The sequence below is a fragment of the Salarias fasciatus genome, chromosome 3, assembly GCF_902148845.1.
Source record: "Salarias fasciatus chromosome 3, fSalaFa1.1, whole genome shotgun sequence".
Lineage (NCBI taxonomy): Eukaryota > Metazoa > Chordata > Actinopteri > Blenniiformes > Blenniidae > Salarias > Salarias fasciatus.
The window spans coordinates 6,285,259-6,298,497 of NC_043747.1; the positions used below are offsets into that span (position 1 = coordinate 6,285,259).

Here is a 13,239-nt window from a genome sequence, read left to right on the forward strand (position 1 = left end):
CCGGGGGTGGAGGGTCAGATGGTCCCACCAGGACCGTCACACCAACACCGTGGTGGAAACATTGAAGTTTTTTGCACTGCGTTAAATTTAAAGTGTTCAGCTGTCAGAGTTCAAGTGGAAGAGAAATTATGTGTCCTCAAAACAGGAAACAAAGAATTGGATCGATGTACAGAATTACTGATATTGATGATTTCTTCTTTGATTGATACCTGATTACAGATTAATGGTAGACTTGCACAGACCCAGCCAAATTGCATATTTCAGTCAGTGCAGCACTAAATGACCACAGACAAGTCAGGAGTGTTACATTTTTATTTGGTCTCATCTCTTTTTGTTTGTTGACATTTTTTTTTTCTCCACAGGTTAAAACCCATTGTAATAGTCGAAAGAAATAAAAACATCTTCACATACTGTATACAGAAATGATCCTCTCGACGCACAATAAAAACAGTTGATTAGGCCCAGCCCAGAGCGAGAATTCACAAAAAAAATGCAACAAGGATTTTTTCTTTTTTTTTTCCTTTGACCGAAAATTAAAAAAAAAAAAAAAAAAAACCCTCCGACTCGCCTGAGAAGAGGCACTTTTTAAAAATAGAGGTGTAAAGATGGCTGCCAGGGCGACGCGACATGTTCTCACATCACCGTGGTTGGAATAAAACACAAAAACAGAAATTAAACAAGCAATTAGATACAAAGCCGGAGAGGAGGTCGGCGCCTCCTTTTCCGTTGAGCAGTTTTATGCACATTAAAAAAAAAAAAAAAAAAAAAAAAAACCGGTATGGGTGCTTCAGACTGGAGTTTATGTTTGGGATATTTGCTGGTAAATGTCCACGAAGAAGCTGGATTTCAAGCTCAACCAGGCAATACTTCAGTTTCCGCACAGATTTGGTCCAACGGGAGAAGGGCAGAGTCAAGTAAACCGACGCCGTGTGAAGCACCCATACACACATCTTAAATACTTCCAGTGAAAACCTATTTAAAAAAACAAAAATTGAACGAAGCGGTCGATCCATCATCTTAATGTAGACTGCGTCCACGCCCATCCCGGGAGAAAGTTAATAGTTTTTAATCCAGTGTGTAGAAAAAAAAAGATGGCCACTTATAAATATCCACCTCCCATTGAATTTCTGAGTCCACCGCCGGCTGGAAGGAAGCTGCGTCGACTTTCTTTTTTTTATTTATTTCTTTACAGTCCTACGATGCTGCGAGTGGAGATTTGACCAGTGCGTCACGGGGGATTTGTACCATCCAAAGCGTTTCCAATTGCCTCAGTGGATCATTTAGACTTCACTTATTTAAGCCCATCTATTAGCACCTGAAAGAGACCCCCTGCTGCTAAACGCCCACAAGCCTCAGTCAAAGACCCCCCACCCCCGCCCCGCCGTATCACTGGCTCGGAAGGCATTAATCGGGTTAAAAGGAGCTTTACAACCGCTCGTCACCGTTTCCTCTACTGTCCTGAGAGTTTTGTTGTATTAAGACAAAAAAAAAAAAAAAAACACCCAGAGCAAAGTCATGATTCGATTAGGGAGCGGCCTGTTTTTTGGATTACAAAAATAAAAGCATCCTTGAAGCTAGCCCTTAAAAACTTCATTTGCTACTGTTGTGTCAAGAGTGTTTATACTGTACTACATTTAGATGCTGAAAAGGCTTGATCTAATTCAAATCAGCTGGACCTTTTCCAAAAAGAAAAGAAAGATGAAAACCGAACGAGGATGCAGCTTAAAATCAGGAGCTACGAAAGATAAAGACTTGAATCTGTTCTGTTGTGCAGTCATTATTGATCCAGAAAAGCTTAGCATTTAGAAGGTTTAACCACTGCGTTAATAGATTTTTTTTGTTTTTTGTAATTCAAGCTCTATTTACCTTTTTTTTTTTTGTTTTGGCCAACTGAACATCTGCTGTAGGTGAGACATGTCTCCCCTTATGCAGATGACGCTGTAGTAAATATACTACTAGTCAGAGAAGCACTGTTAAATTTAAAAGCGCATGTGCAGGACTCTTTCTGCACAAAACAAAAACCTCGACTATGACACTGTAGTGTACATGCACAATACTGCACATTCCAAAAAGGTAGTTTCCAAAGAGTCAAATGCGAAATCTCAGAGCAGGTGTCTCTGGAAGCAGTTTTCACTGATGGAAATGCAATGAAAATTTACTTTTATTCAACATTGTCTTCTTTAGAAAGAAGGCTGTGCCACCAAATACCCAAAAAAGTGACGAATTGAGTGAATTCTAGTGTTACCAGATAAAAATCTCCAGCTTGAATCTTGATTTTGCTTGAAATGCTAAATCTTTTGGTCATTGTACCTGCCGCTCAAGAATCTTTGTTCCAACCAGAGGCTGTTATGCCTATCTGGTGAAGAGATGATTTTTTTAATGCCGGATGAAGCAGCGATTCTCAGTAATTCAGGAACCTTTAGTTTAGTTTAACGAGAAGAGTTCTGGTCTTGTGATACGGGATTCAACTTGCCAATTCCTGCTTGTTGTTGGATCTATAAGCTAGTCGGTCTAAACTCTACGGGGCGCTTTGGAGCCAAAGTGAAACAGAAATCCTTCGGAACAGAAGCACTCCAAGTTCCCCTCATTCACGTGGGACTCCGTTGTGTCACGCGGTGAGGAAAATATCCGAAGTATTAGCAGTTTCTTCAACCGACAAACACAGTTAACCACACAAAGAAGCATTTCACTCGGGACCTGTTTACTCCAGCGGCTCATTCAGCTTTTGAAAAACAGGAGTTTACAGATTGAACGGCGCCTTTTCGAGGAACATCACAAGGTCATCGAGTGTCAATGGCCAACAACAATCAGGAGCGTGGGGCCGCCGTGCGGAGAGGAGGGAGGGGAGCGTGTCAGCCTTGGATTTAATAGCCTCAGAGATTTAAAAAAATATATATAATAAAAATAAAGATCCATGTTTATTTACTAAACAGAGCGCCAGCTTTCAGCAAAGAGCCATCAATGTAGTCCGAGAAGCGAACCCGTCGTTCTTTCAGTCCTCCGATTCGTTCAGCTTTGAGTTGTCAGAGTGAAAAAAGAAAGATTGGGGGGGAAGGGGGGCAGCAGATGGTGACCTCGGATGAACGGAGAGGAAAGGATGAGGAATAATATTCAGCTTCAGAGAAGCGAGCATTAGCGTACACACCTGTCGGCGCCTCGGCTTTTGTCCACAGATCCAGCGGAACGTGCAGTCCCAGCAAACGGTCGACCAAAGGTCACATTCGATCACCCGGCCCCGGCTTAGTAAGGCCCTGGCAGCTGTTTGGCTTCAACACGAGCCGGGGCAGCAACGCCGTCCCCAAACCAGGAAGCAGGTATGTTTGTAGCGTCCTCTTAATTGAACACGAGCGAATCACGGCGGGGTGAAAAGCGGTGAAACATCAGGCCGGCTGCTCTGTCGCTTCAGGAATTCATTCTCCGCTGACCCGCCGCGCTAAAATTTCATCAGGAAAAGTAAATACAGCACGTTTGAGCTTTACTTTTTTCACCCGGCTCTATTGAATCGCTCTATTTCCTCAGTAACCACTGAAGAAAAAACATGCTTTATTTGAAGCGACGGCAGTTTAAGGAACACGGTCAACTCCTGACTTGACTTGCTGACTTTCCTGAAAAAAAGACGAAAGACGCCCTGCTTCGCTGCTTTGACCGATCCCTCCAATTCAGCTCAGCAAATATGATAATTCACTGTGAACAGTGTACTGCTTCCAACATTTCAGTAAAATAAAGTGCTAAATGATCTCATATTTTCCTCCTTATCACTGATTGTTGTTCGTTTCTGCTGCACTGATTGGTTTAGCTAGCCGGCTAACATTAGCTACAAGCTTGCTAGCTAATGCGCGCAAATACAAAGTGCATGAAATGAATGATGTAAAATTTTAAATTGCGTGCATTTGACATATGAAAAATGATTCACAAGACAGAATAATTTGAAGGATTTCAACAAAAATGGTGTTATAGCAGAACTGTTTCGTCTGTTATTAAGAGCAGTGAGCCAGTAAAATACATTTTTCTCTTGTCTTCAGCTGCTTTAATCATTTACTTTTTAAGACTATAACTCCACATATTGCATCTAATGTTTTTAGCTAGGCTACAAGCTAACTAAAGCTGTACAGAGCACAGGAAATGAACTTTAAAAAAAAAGAAGTTAAACTAATTAAAGTGCTGCAAATGAATTAAACTTTTAGGAAATAAATGCTACAAGGAAAAACAGACCAGCTATTTTTTTTCCCTCCACTCTTTGAGTCGTGACTCTTTAATTACATTTAGTTTTCAGTTCTATTTCATGAACTGACTGATAATCTTTAATAGCAAATTTCCAAGTTTGCAGCCTTTTGACTCATTGACAGAAAAAGCTAATCTGTAGAGTGCCGCGCTGTGAATGATCCCATACGACGCTGGGTGGCTGCGCTAATTGTAACTGAAAGTTTACAAAGAGGTTAAGAAATTACTGGCAGTAGTGTTCCCCCCCCCCCCCCCAAGGCGTCCGAATGTCCTCAAATAATGTCAACCCCACATAAAATGAGCACAGCTACAGCAGGATCAATAGCTTAATCAAGGGGAATCAGATAATAAGTGTGTATGTAAACATGTCCACAAAGCCAAATTAAGCTTCAAGTGTAACCTCCTGGATGTTTGCATGAGCAGCACTTTTCCTCACAAAGGCTTGCTTTGTTTTTTTTAGGTAAACCTGGATAAAAGGCCTGATTTTTCACTTTAAAACACAATAGCAGCTCACCGGCAGACTGTCCGAGGGTCAGAGCCTTGACCTTCTCATTAGGATCTATTCATGGGGCGCATTAAGCGTTTCACCGTTCTGCTGATTGGAGGTTGGAAGCAAAAGCCGGAAGCGGATCCGAAGCGGTCTCACCAGCAGCCGCATTTGGGGGTTCTTGCCTGTGAAGAGCCTCGGCGGTATCAGCGTTCCGGACTCTGGTTCACCCGGACGAACAGAGCGTCACAAAACTCCATGAACCCTACAGCATAAAGTGTGCAAACCCCAAAACGTGAACCGTTTACTCACAAATCTTGCATTCAGATTTAGTTCAACATGTTTCCTTGACTTGGAAACCAACATCTGAGCGAGAACGGGACCAATCCCAGCAATCGGTTGCGTAATCAGTCACTCAATGTGCTCACACTCGATGGAGATCTGCGAGTAACTCGATTCAACTTCAGATGCGAGGGGGAATTTAAAGTGCAGCGCTGAGCGCCGACTGAACATGAGTGGCAGGTTGAAGTGGATGCTTGACATGCGGAGGATTCCTGACGAAAATAATCTGCCAGACGTTTCAATCGTCTCATGTATCTGTTGGGTTTTATTTTTTCTTCCCCCCACGATTTCGGGCTCCGTTGACAATAAGAGCTACCGAGCGTAATGACGATCAGGAGACGGCTCCCGCGCTGACACAAGGAGACGAGGCAATAACTCATCACTTGTCAGCGGCGGAGGGAAGGTGAGGAGAGACAGATTCGATATTAAACCTCGGGACGAGCGAGTGTTTGGGCGACGGGCAGGACAACGGGAACAGAGGTCAACGTCGAGCTTCAGTCCCGCAAAATTGTCCATTCCAGTAGGCTGGCAACTCTAACAGGAGGCCAGAATATAGTATTTGTACTAAAGTGTTGGAAGATTTACATCTTTTTGATCCTTCACTTTGAACTCATCACAAGACCAGAACATTTATCTTTGATGCCAAGCGTTGGGGAAGTCTCACAGCCTTTTGGTCAAACTAAGGGAAAAACAGCAGTAGCTTTAAATTGTCCTTTTTTTAAACCACACAGTCAACTCGGATATCTGTACGATGAAAAACGGGTACAATATTTTAGGAAACCCGCCTCCGTAAAACAAACTGACTCAGTTTTTCTTGGTTCTGTCGAACTCTGTCGACTCTGACAGAAACTGCCCTCGAGAAAGCGTTGGGTGGATCAGGGAGGGCAGGGAGGAATCAGAAAAAGAATCAAGGTGAAGCATGCCGGGGAAAAAAGGTCTTAAGGATGAAGCGCCGAAGAAATCCAGTCGTCCAGATGAAGACGACTCATTTCATTTTTCTTTATTTCCTGAATTGGACACAAGGGCTTAAATCTCCATCAGCCAATGCAAGAAGGAAGTAATTTGATACCTTGCCCGGGGTGTGTAGGGTGTTTTTGTAAAAGTCTGGGGGCAAATTAATTACCAAATATCTGAAGAGTCTGTTAATGCTCCCTGCTCTTATCACGAGGCTAATTATCACTATCAGCTCCCTCCGTTCGTCAGTGGGATTATTAGCCCAATCGCGGAGAGAGACAAGGTTTTCACTCTCCGTCGGAACAAAGACGCCGTTGTCTTCCGATGACACGGCGTCGCCTACGAAGCCAATTTCGGTTTGTGCTTGGTGACACTGGACCTGGGTTGAGGCTGAATGTGGGCGTCTTTCAGCTGCTGACGTGCGGTAGCGTTAATGCTCGACGGGCATTATGGGTTCCTTCTGTGAGAAAGTATTTTCTGCTGCACGAAGTTTTCTCTTGCTGTACATTTCCCAGGAGAATTTCACTAAAAACCCTGATGAAGGTCGTCGATGGTCTATCAGTGATGGCGGTCCACAGTAAACTGACCCAACCTTTACCAGAAAGGTAAAATACTTTTTTCCACCATGAATCATATTTGCTACATTATTTTTTTAACTTGCTTGTTAATTAATGAGCACCTGTTGTATCTCCGAACACTGTAGCATGGCTTTATGGGGAGGTCACATCACTGAACCTGTGTCAATCATTGGCGAGGCATAATCCTGCTGTATTCATGCAGATAAGAGGTCATTCTGTTTGCTCTCGTCAGGTTTTGCAACACTCGTGAGTTGAGTTTATAGGAAGAATTTCACCTAATAATTTGAAAGAGCAAGATAGGTCAACTTTAGAGATGCTTGACTGACCCAGTTTTATGCTAAGCTTTTTTTTTTCTTTTTACTGTGGCTTTCCGAGCTCAGGAAATGATAATGTGATTGATTGAAGTCTAGAAACCGGTGCGTCCGTTTGGTGGGCCGAATATTAAAAAGAAATGTATGTTTTCAGATCTCAGAAGTGAACAGGCTCCGAGAAGCTCTGGAACAAACCATGCGGGTGTTGTGTGTGTTGTCGACTTTGGTTGAATCTTCCCGCAGCATCAGACAGACGGTTTGATGAGACTGAAAGACCTAATGATGACAGATGAGTGAAGGTTCTGATGAAACCGATCCGAGCTCGCCCCCCGGTTTCTGTGTGGAGGTAAAAACAACTTATTTGCAAACAGACTTTGCCGCAGCCCCTCGCCCCGTCACAGTGGCATTCTTTGGCATATGAAGAAGGAATGCAGAGGTCCCCCCCCCCCCCAATTTAGTTTCCTGTGCTGTCGCCTGCCAGCCCCATGAATCCGTCCAATCCCTGGCATTTCCCGGGGAATGTGACAGGAATGTTATCTGCCTCCGAGTGGAATGCCTGGGTCACGCTTTTGTCTTCACCAGTCGCCCAGAATATCCACTCCGAGTGCTTTCTCCCATAATGCAACAGGCATGGAATTAAAAAAAAAAAAAAAAAAAAGGTAAGCTTTAAAGTATAGACACACACGTTTTTCTGACACGGCGACGCTGAGCTGATTCTAGACGAATTCGGAGCCTCTTCCTGAACGCGCCTGGTGAACCGTTCCAGGAAGCTTGAGGAGACATATATTAAAGAGACATTTCACGAAATAAGGCACTCCAATTTCCCATTGTGCTGAACGCTTTCAGTCTGCAGAGAGGTAGAGGCAGATGAAGCTGTGCAAGTGGCTTTATCCACCTCTGCATTGTCGCGGCGCTTCAAAGGGAGGGAGCCAGACGAAAGCCGGCGGTGCGAGCGGTCTGATAGGATCTGAAGATGGGACTTGTGATCTGTGTTCGGCCCCTTCAAAGGGACAGACAAACACAGATAGAGAAGAAGAATAGAGACGTGGGGGAAGCCATTCAATGTACCACCTTAACTGGCTTTCTGATTTCCAAAGCGGCGGGCTGGCGAAGTAGCCCAGCCTCCCATGAGGGAACCCCCCCCCATCCCCGCCAAACCCCCCTGCAGGGTCCATAACGGTCCATGAGAAATCCAAATCTTTCTGGGACTTAGGGAAGCAGCCCTGAATTGTGTTCCGGTGATTGAAAAAGCTCTATTCAGAAGCGGTCGTCTCTGAGTTGCGTCGGGGACTTGAAGGGTTTGAGTCCCAGTATCCTGCGGGGGTGGGCCCTCTCTTTGGTGCCGTCCAAGGGTCTGCCGCAGGCCGCCCAGTCCAGGTCGATGAGGGGGGAGTCGGCCGGGTTGATGGGCGCTATCCGGAACGACGGCAGAGTCGGGGAGCCGTTGGCGGAGCACGGGGCGGAGCGGGAGGTGGGGAAGGGCGCCGAGAAGGGGGCGGAGAAAGGGTCGAAGGGCGAGGCCACGTCCGAGCCGCTGGAGGGGTCGGCCTTGAGGGCGAAAGGGTCGCAGTCGGGCGAGGGGAACGGGTCGCAGTTGGTGAAGGGGTTGGTGGGCGAGGGATGGTGGCTCAGGAGGTTGCTGTCCGAGCGGTTGGGGCAGCGGCCCCCGGCGGAGCTCCTGCCGCCGGCCGAGATGAAGCTCCAGGGGTCGATGCGGGGGCGGATGGGGGACGGGCGGGGCCGGGGGATGACGCTGACCTCGAGCCGACGGGTTTTGGGGCTGTAGAGGGCCGGATTGATGTAGGGCAGAGAGGGTTTGTCCTCAGAGTCCTGCGTGTCTTGGCACAAGGGAAGGTCCAACACTGGAAGAAAGAAAAACCGTTAAAGGCTCCAGGAGATACAGAACACACCTCCTTAAGTCACACATGCTGAATATTAGGATCCAGCGAGCTGTCTTAAAATGAAAAATTCACATATTCTGTTATTTGTTTCATAAGATTTATTTGGCACATCCAGCAGTGGGTTGTTCATCATCATCTCTTTGATCGATACCTCCTTTTCTCCATTCTATTTTATGACACTAATTTCTAAATGAAATATCCTCTTTTCATTCAAAATATCTGGTTTGTATCTCATTCTAGCAGTGTGTTGAAACAAGTACTTATTCAAATGATGAACAACAGCTGAGTTTATATTTCAATTTCATATTTATACAACATTTAAATGTTGCGCTTAAATATTGAGGGTAAAAATGCACAACAAAAACACAAAAAGCTCAGCTTTGGGTTAGTGTTATCTACTCAGCCAAGCTAACCACTGACCAATTAAGCCTACGAACGCATGAAAAATAGTTTTTTCATGATGTATTCATCTATTTTGTTGTGTTTTCAGACATGTTTATAGATCTAGCTAACTTGAGGCTTGAAAAAAAGCTATCGATAATAAAAAAGATTAATGATTTGCCAAGTTTTCAGATAAAATTTAACCTCAAAACTAAATTGAATCAAGCTATCCATAGCAGGACAATACTTTTCCTCACAATCTATTCAAATCATGTAGTTTAGGCTAATTTCAGGCTAAACACAACAATGAGATATTGTTTTGGGAAAACATTAGCTACGTAGCTTTATCTAACCTTTAACCTGAAATAAATGTTCCAGACACTACAAAATCTTTTTTATTTATTACATTTTTTTTTTTTTTTTTTTTTTTACACACGATACAATGACATGATTTAGTTGTTGACACTGTTCGTCAGCTAATGTTCATTTTTATGTTTTCCGGTCACTCTAGCATTGGCTCACCGCTAACTTCATCTTCTATCTTATAAGGACTAAGTCTGGGGCGTCCACTGCAAACGCAACTTTTTAAGAACACTCCTTCTCCATGTGAATTGGGGAAAAAGCAACTTTTCTTCTATCGTTTTTTTTTTTTTTTTTTCATATACTGCTGCCAGCTAGTGCAAACCTCATTACTAAAACATGCAATTTTTTCCACTGAGAATAAACTGTTTTATTACATTATTCCTGAAAGTAAATGAAAAGAAGGCATTTAAAAAAAAATAAAAATTCCTGAAAGTATTAATAATGTTATTCTCATCATTAACCTGCTCAATAACTTAAGAAAGCAGCAGAAAGCGAGGAGCAAAATGAGCAGAGAGCTACACAGTCAACATATTAAACATCTTCATCATCTTGCCTTGCTTGAGGAGGGTTTAATTGTTAATCTGCAAATTGCTCTCAATCCTCTGCAGTGCTGCCCTGCTGCTCTCTTATGCGCCTCTCTCCAATCTCAAACTCACGCTCGCTTAATAACCGGCAAAAACAGAGAAACCTGCGAGATGAGGCAGCAGACACGAAGGTCTGGACGTATTGTAGCAAAATCAAACGTTTACACAAAGTCGACGCAATTAGTACAAATTAAGTAGACCCGAGCGCCGAGCAACTCGTTGACAATGCAGCAACAGCAGCTAACAGCGGAGTGTAAATTAGCGCTGACAAGAACATTAAACTCAAAATAAATCAGCCTGAATGAACATTTGCTCGTTGCAAATGTGATGCGTCTGCCAAATGGCATTATTTACATCAATTGCAACTCTCCAAGGCCGCTAAGCTATTCGGCTGACAAGAAAGAGCAATCAGGAGTCACATGAGAGCAGAGCGACAACAACGGCAACAACAAAAAAAGGTACACAAATCTTCCCCAGTCCTCTTTCAAGTTCACCACAGGCAACCGTGTGGAAGTCTGTCTGCATCTGAGTCATTACAGTCAAACATAATAAGATGCTGAGCTAAAATACTGGCTTTTTTAATTATCTTGGGCTTTTTTGCGCTTGGGTGATGTAATGAGCGCGTTGCGGTAAGTCGAGGCGCGTCGGCACGCCGGTGGAGAATCCCGGGCTCTGCGAGTCAATGGGAACGGCACCGAGTGTGAAATGCGACCACGGGGCAGTCTTAAAGCTCTAAAAACAAACCAAATCCTCACGCCTCCGTTATTACGCCGCCAAACCGTGCCAGAGCATCGGGGAAGGGGAACATGCGAAATCAGAGTCTGCAAACATGAGCCCAAACACAAAACCCTGCCACGTTCTGATTTCCAGGAAATGAATGCTAATCCCTTCCTGAACACGTTGGGTTTTTGGGTTTTTTTCCTTCCTCTTTTTTAAACCATGTGTCATGTATGTGTCCCCTGGCACGTGCCGGCTCCAGCCCGAGACGTACCACTGAGCTCCAGGCAGACTCCCAAGCTGCCCGGGGAAAGGGGCCAGAAAGGCGGCGGCAAAAAATAGAGCGCTCGCAATCCTCCAGTCTCGCTGCATTCTGCTGGTCTGACCTCAGCTTGATGTTCTGCATTCATGGAACGAAAACCCTGGGAGGAAGTCGTTTTCAACTGGGTCACGAGTCGGAGATGCGATGTAACCACATGCACACACTCACGCAGAAAAAAAAAAAAACTATGAATTTTCAACCGTCTTTGTTTGTCCACTCGGTATCTCCACTTACGCAGATGATGGTGTCGTAAATGTTCGTGAGCTACCCAACACGAGAGGCTAAAAAGACGGCGCTGCGGAGGCAAAAACAGTCCCGAGTCTCGCTGCATTCGGCCTGTGCGACCTCAACTGTTCTGCTTCATGCTGTGCATTCGTCTTTAACTCGGCAATAAAAAGAAAACTTGGAGGAAGTGCGGCGGGGAAGACAGAGGGAGGAAATGAGAAACAAAAAAAACACAACACAAGCCTGGATGCTAGCTTTGCTAAGCAAGTATTAGCAGGGAAGTGTGGAGGGCCAGCTGTTACCTGAGATATGCAAATGAGAGAAGAAAAGCTTTGATGTAAATGGAAAAAAAAAGAAAAAGCCCGAGCAGCATTTGAAGCCTCCCTCCCTTGTGCTGGGAAGATCTCGCTAAAAAAAGGCACGGTAATAATTTGGCGAGGAGTTCGAGGGAACATTGTCATGCTGAGGAGGCGCATTATTCAAGGTAAGAGCTGGATCCTCGCTCCCGTATGGGGTGGGGTGGGGGTGGGGTGGGGGGGGGGCAACTCCTGGAACAAGCTCGGCGCTCCTCAGGAAATGCAGATGAATCTTGCAGCTAAATTAAAAAAAGCAAATCACCAACCTGATCTGGGGAAGAGGCTGTACTTTAAAGACACTCTCTGGTGACTTCCTATTGCTCTTTAATTAAGCAGGAAGACACGTGTGAGGTAAATTAAAAGAGAGCAGTCAAAATGAAACCCACAGAGGTGGATTTAATCGCTATAGTCGCTGTGACGCAACTTTCATTACCCTGTATCGAATATGTCACCATGTTTTTCCACATTTCTTCTGAACGCAGTAAATGGATGTCGATCACATGACTGCAATGATGGCGACACCTCTGCTTCACTTTCTGCAGCTCAGTCTCTCAGAACTCATTAACACAATTTCCCTTTTTTAATCAAAAACTTCATTGACCTCTGGAATAAACACTTGAGTGACTCACTACACCCCCTTGTGGTGTGATGTGGTAAGACAGCACTGAATCGGTAGCAGACTTCTGACTTATTAACTCCAATCAGAATCCCTACGACAGAAAGTAAAAAAACATCAGCTTGATGATATCCTGGTGAGTATTCTTCATTACCTAGCTGAGAAGAGTGTAGGCCTTGACTGGACCTCCTCCTTCGATCGGCCCGGTGCTCCCAAGACTCGCAGCTCAGCTCCCCGTTGGAGGAACTAGAACTGGGGGTCCAATCTCCTGGGTTACTCCTGTCGTGCCTCAGCGAGGGCCGAGGACTCTGGGGGCTCCGCGGCGTCTGCGGCGTCCGGGGACCGCTCCTCTCGCGGGGGTTCGGCGGAGGCGGCGTCAGGGGCAGGGGTTTCAGTTCTTGGTACTGCAGCGCCAATTCCAAGAGCTGCTTGGGCAGCGGTTCAGAAGTGGAGAAGGTGATAAGATCATCCACGACCGGGGGGTCCGAAGCCAGGGGTTTGGGGGGGGAGATCTCAAGTTCAGAAGGGGTGCGATCCTCCAAGGGAGGAGGAGGGTTAGTTCGAGGGGGCACCCTGGGAGGAATGTCCAGGCAGCGACCCAGTCCCACAGAAGCCAGGAGGGAGCCGCCATCGAGCAGGGCCCGGTGGGTGTTTTTAATCAGGCCACCGAGAGAGCCCCTCTCAGGCCTGGGGGATCCCGCTGGGGAGGACCCGCCCTCCTCGCTGCCCGAGTCCCCCTGAGGTAGAGGAAGCCGCAGGCTGTCCTTCACTGAGGAGCCTGCAGAGACGGAGAAAGTTTTCAGAAGACAGAAGAAGAAAGAGACAGAAGAGGAACACTCAGCGTATTTATTATTCATTCGGGCTTCTATTTATAATTCACA

General features: G+C 45.4%; 1 protein-coding gene across 1 annotated transcript in view; it reads right to left on the reverse strand.

Moving 5' to 3' along the window:
• Nucleotides 1-994: 994 nt before the first annotated feature.
• The window catches only part of LOC115386286 (mitogen-activated protein kinase kinase kinase 11), a 49,073-nt gene continuing 36,828 nt past the window's right edge, over nucleotides 995-13,239 (reverse strand). The window contains exons 10-11 of the mRNA XM_030088540.1: nucleotides 12,513-13,136; nucleotides 995-8,755 (exon numbers count right to left, since the gene is read on the reverse strand). Of these exons, the coding sequence (XP_029944400.1) occupies nucleotides 8,151-8,755; nucleotides 12,513-13,136 (1,229 nt within the window). The 3' untranslated portion in view covers nucleotides 995-8,150. The remainder of the gene's footprint in view (nucleotides 8,756-12,512; nucleotides 13,137-13,239) is intronic.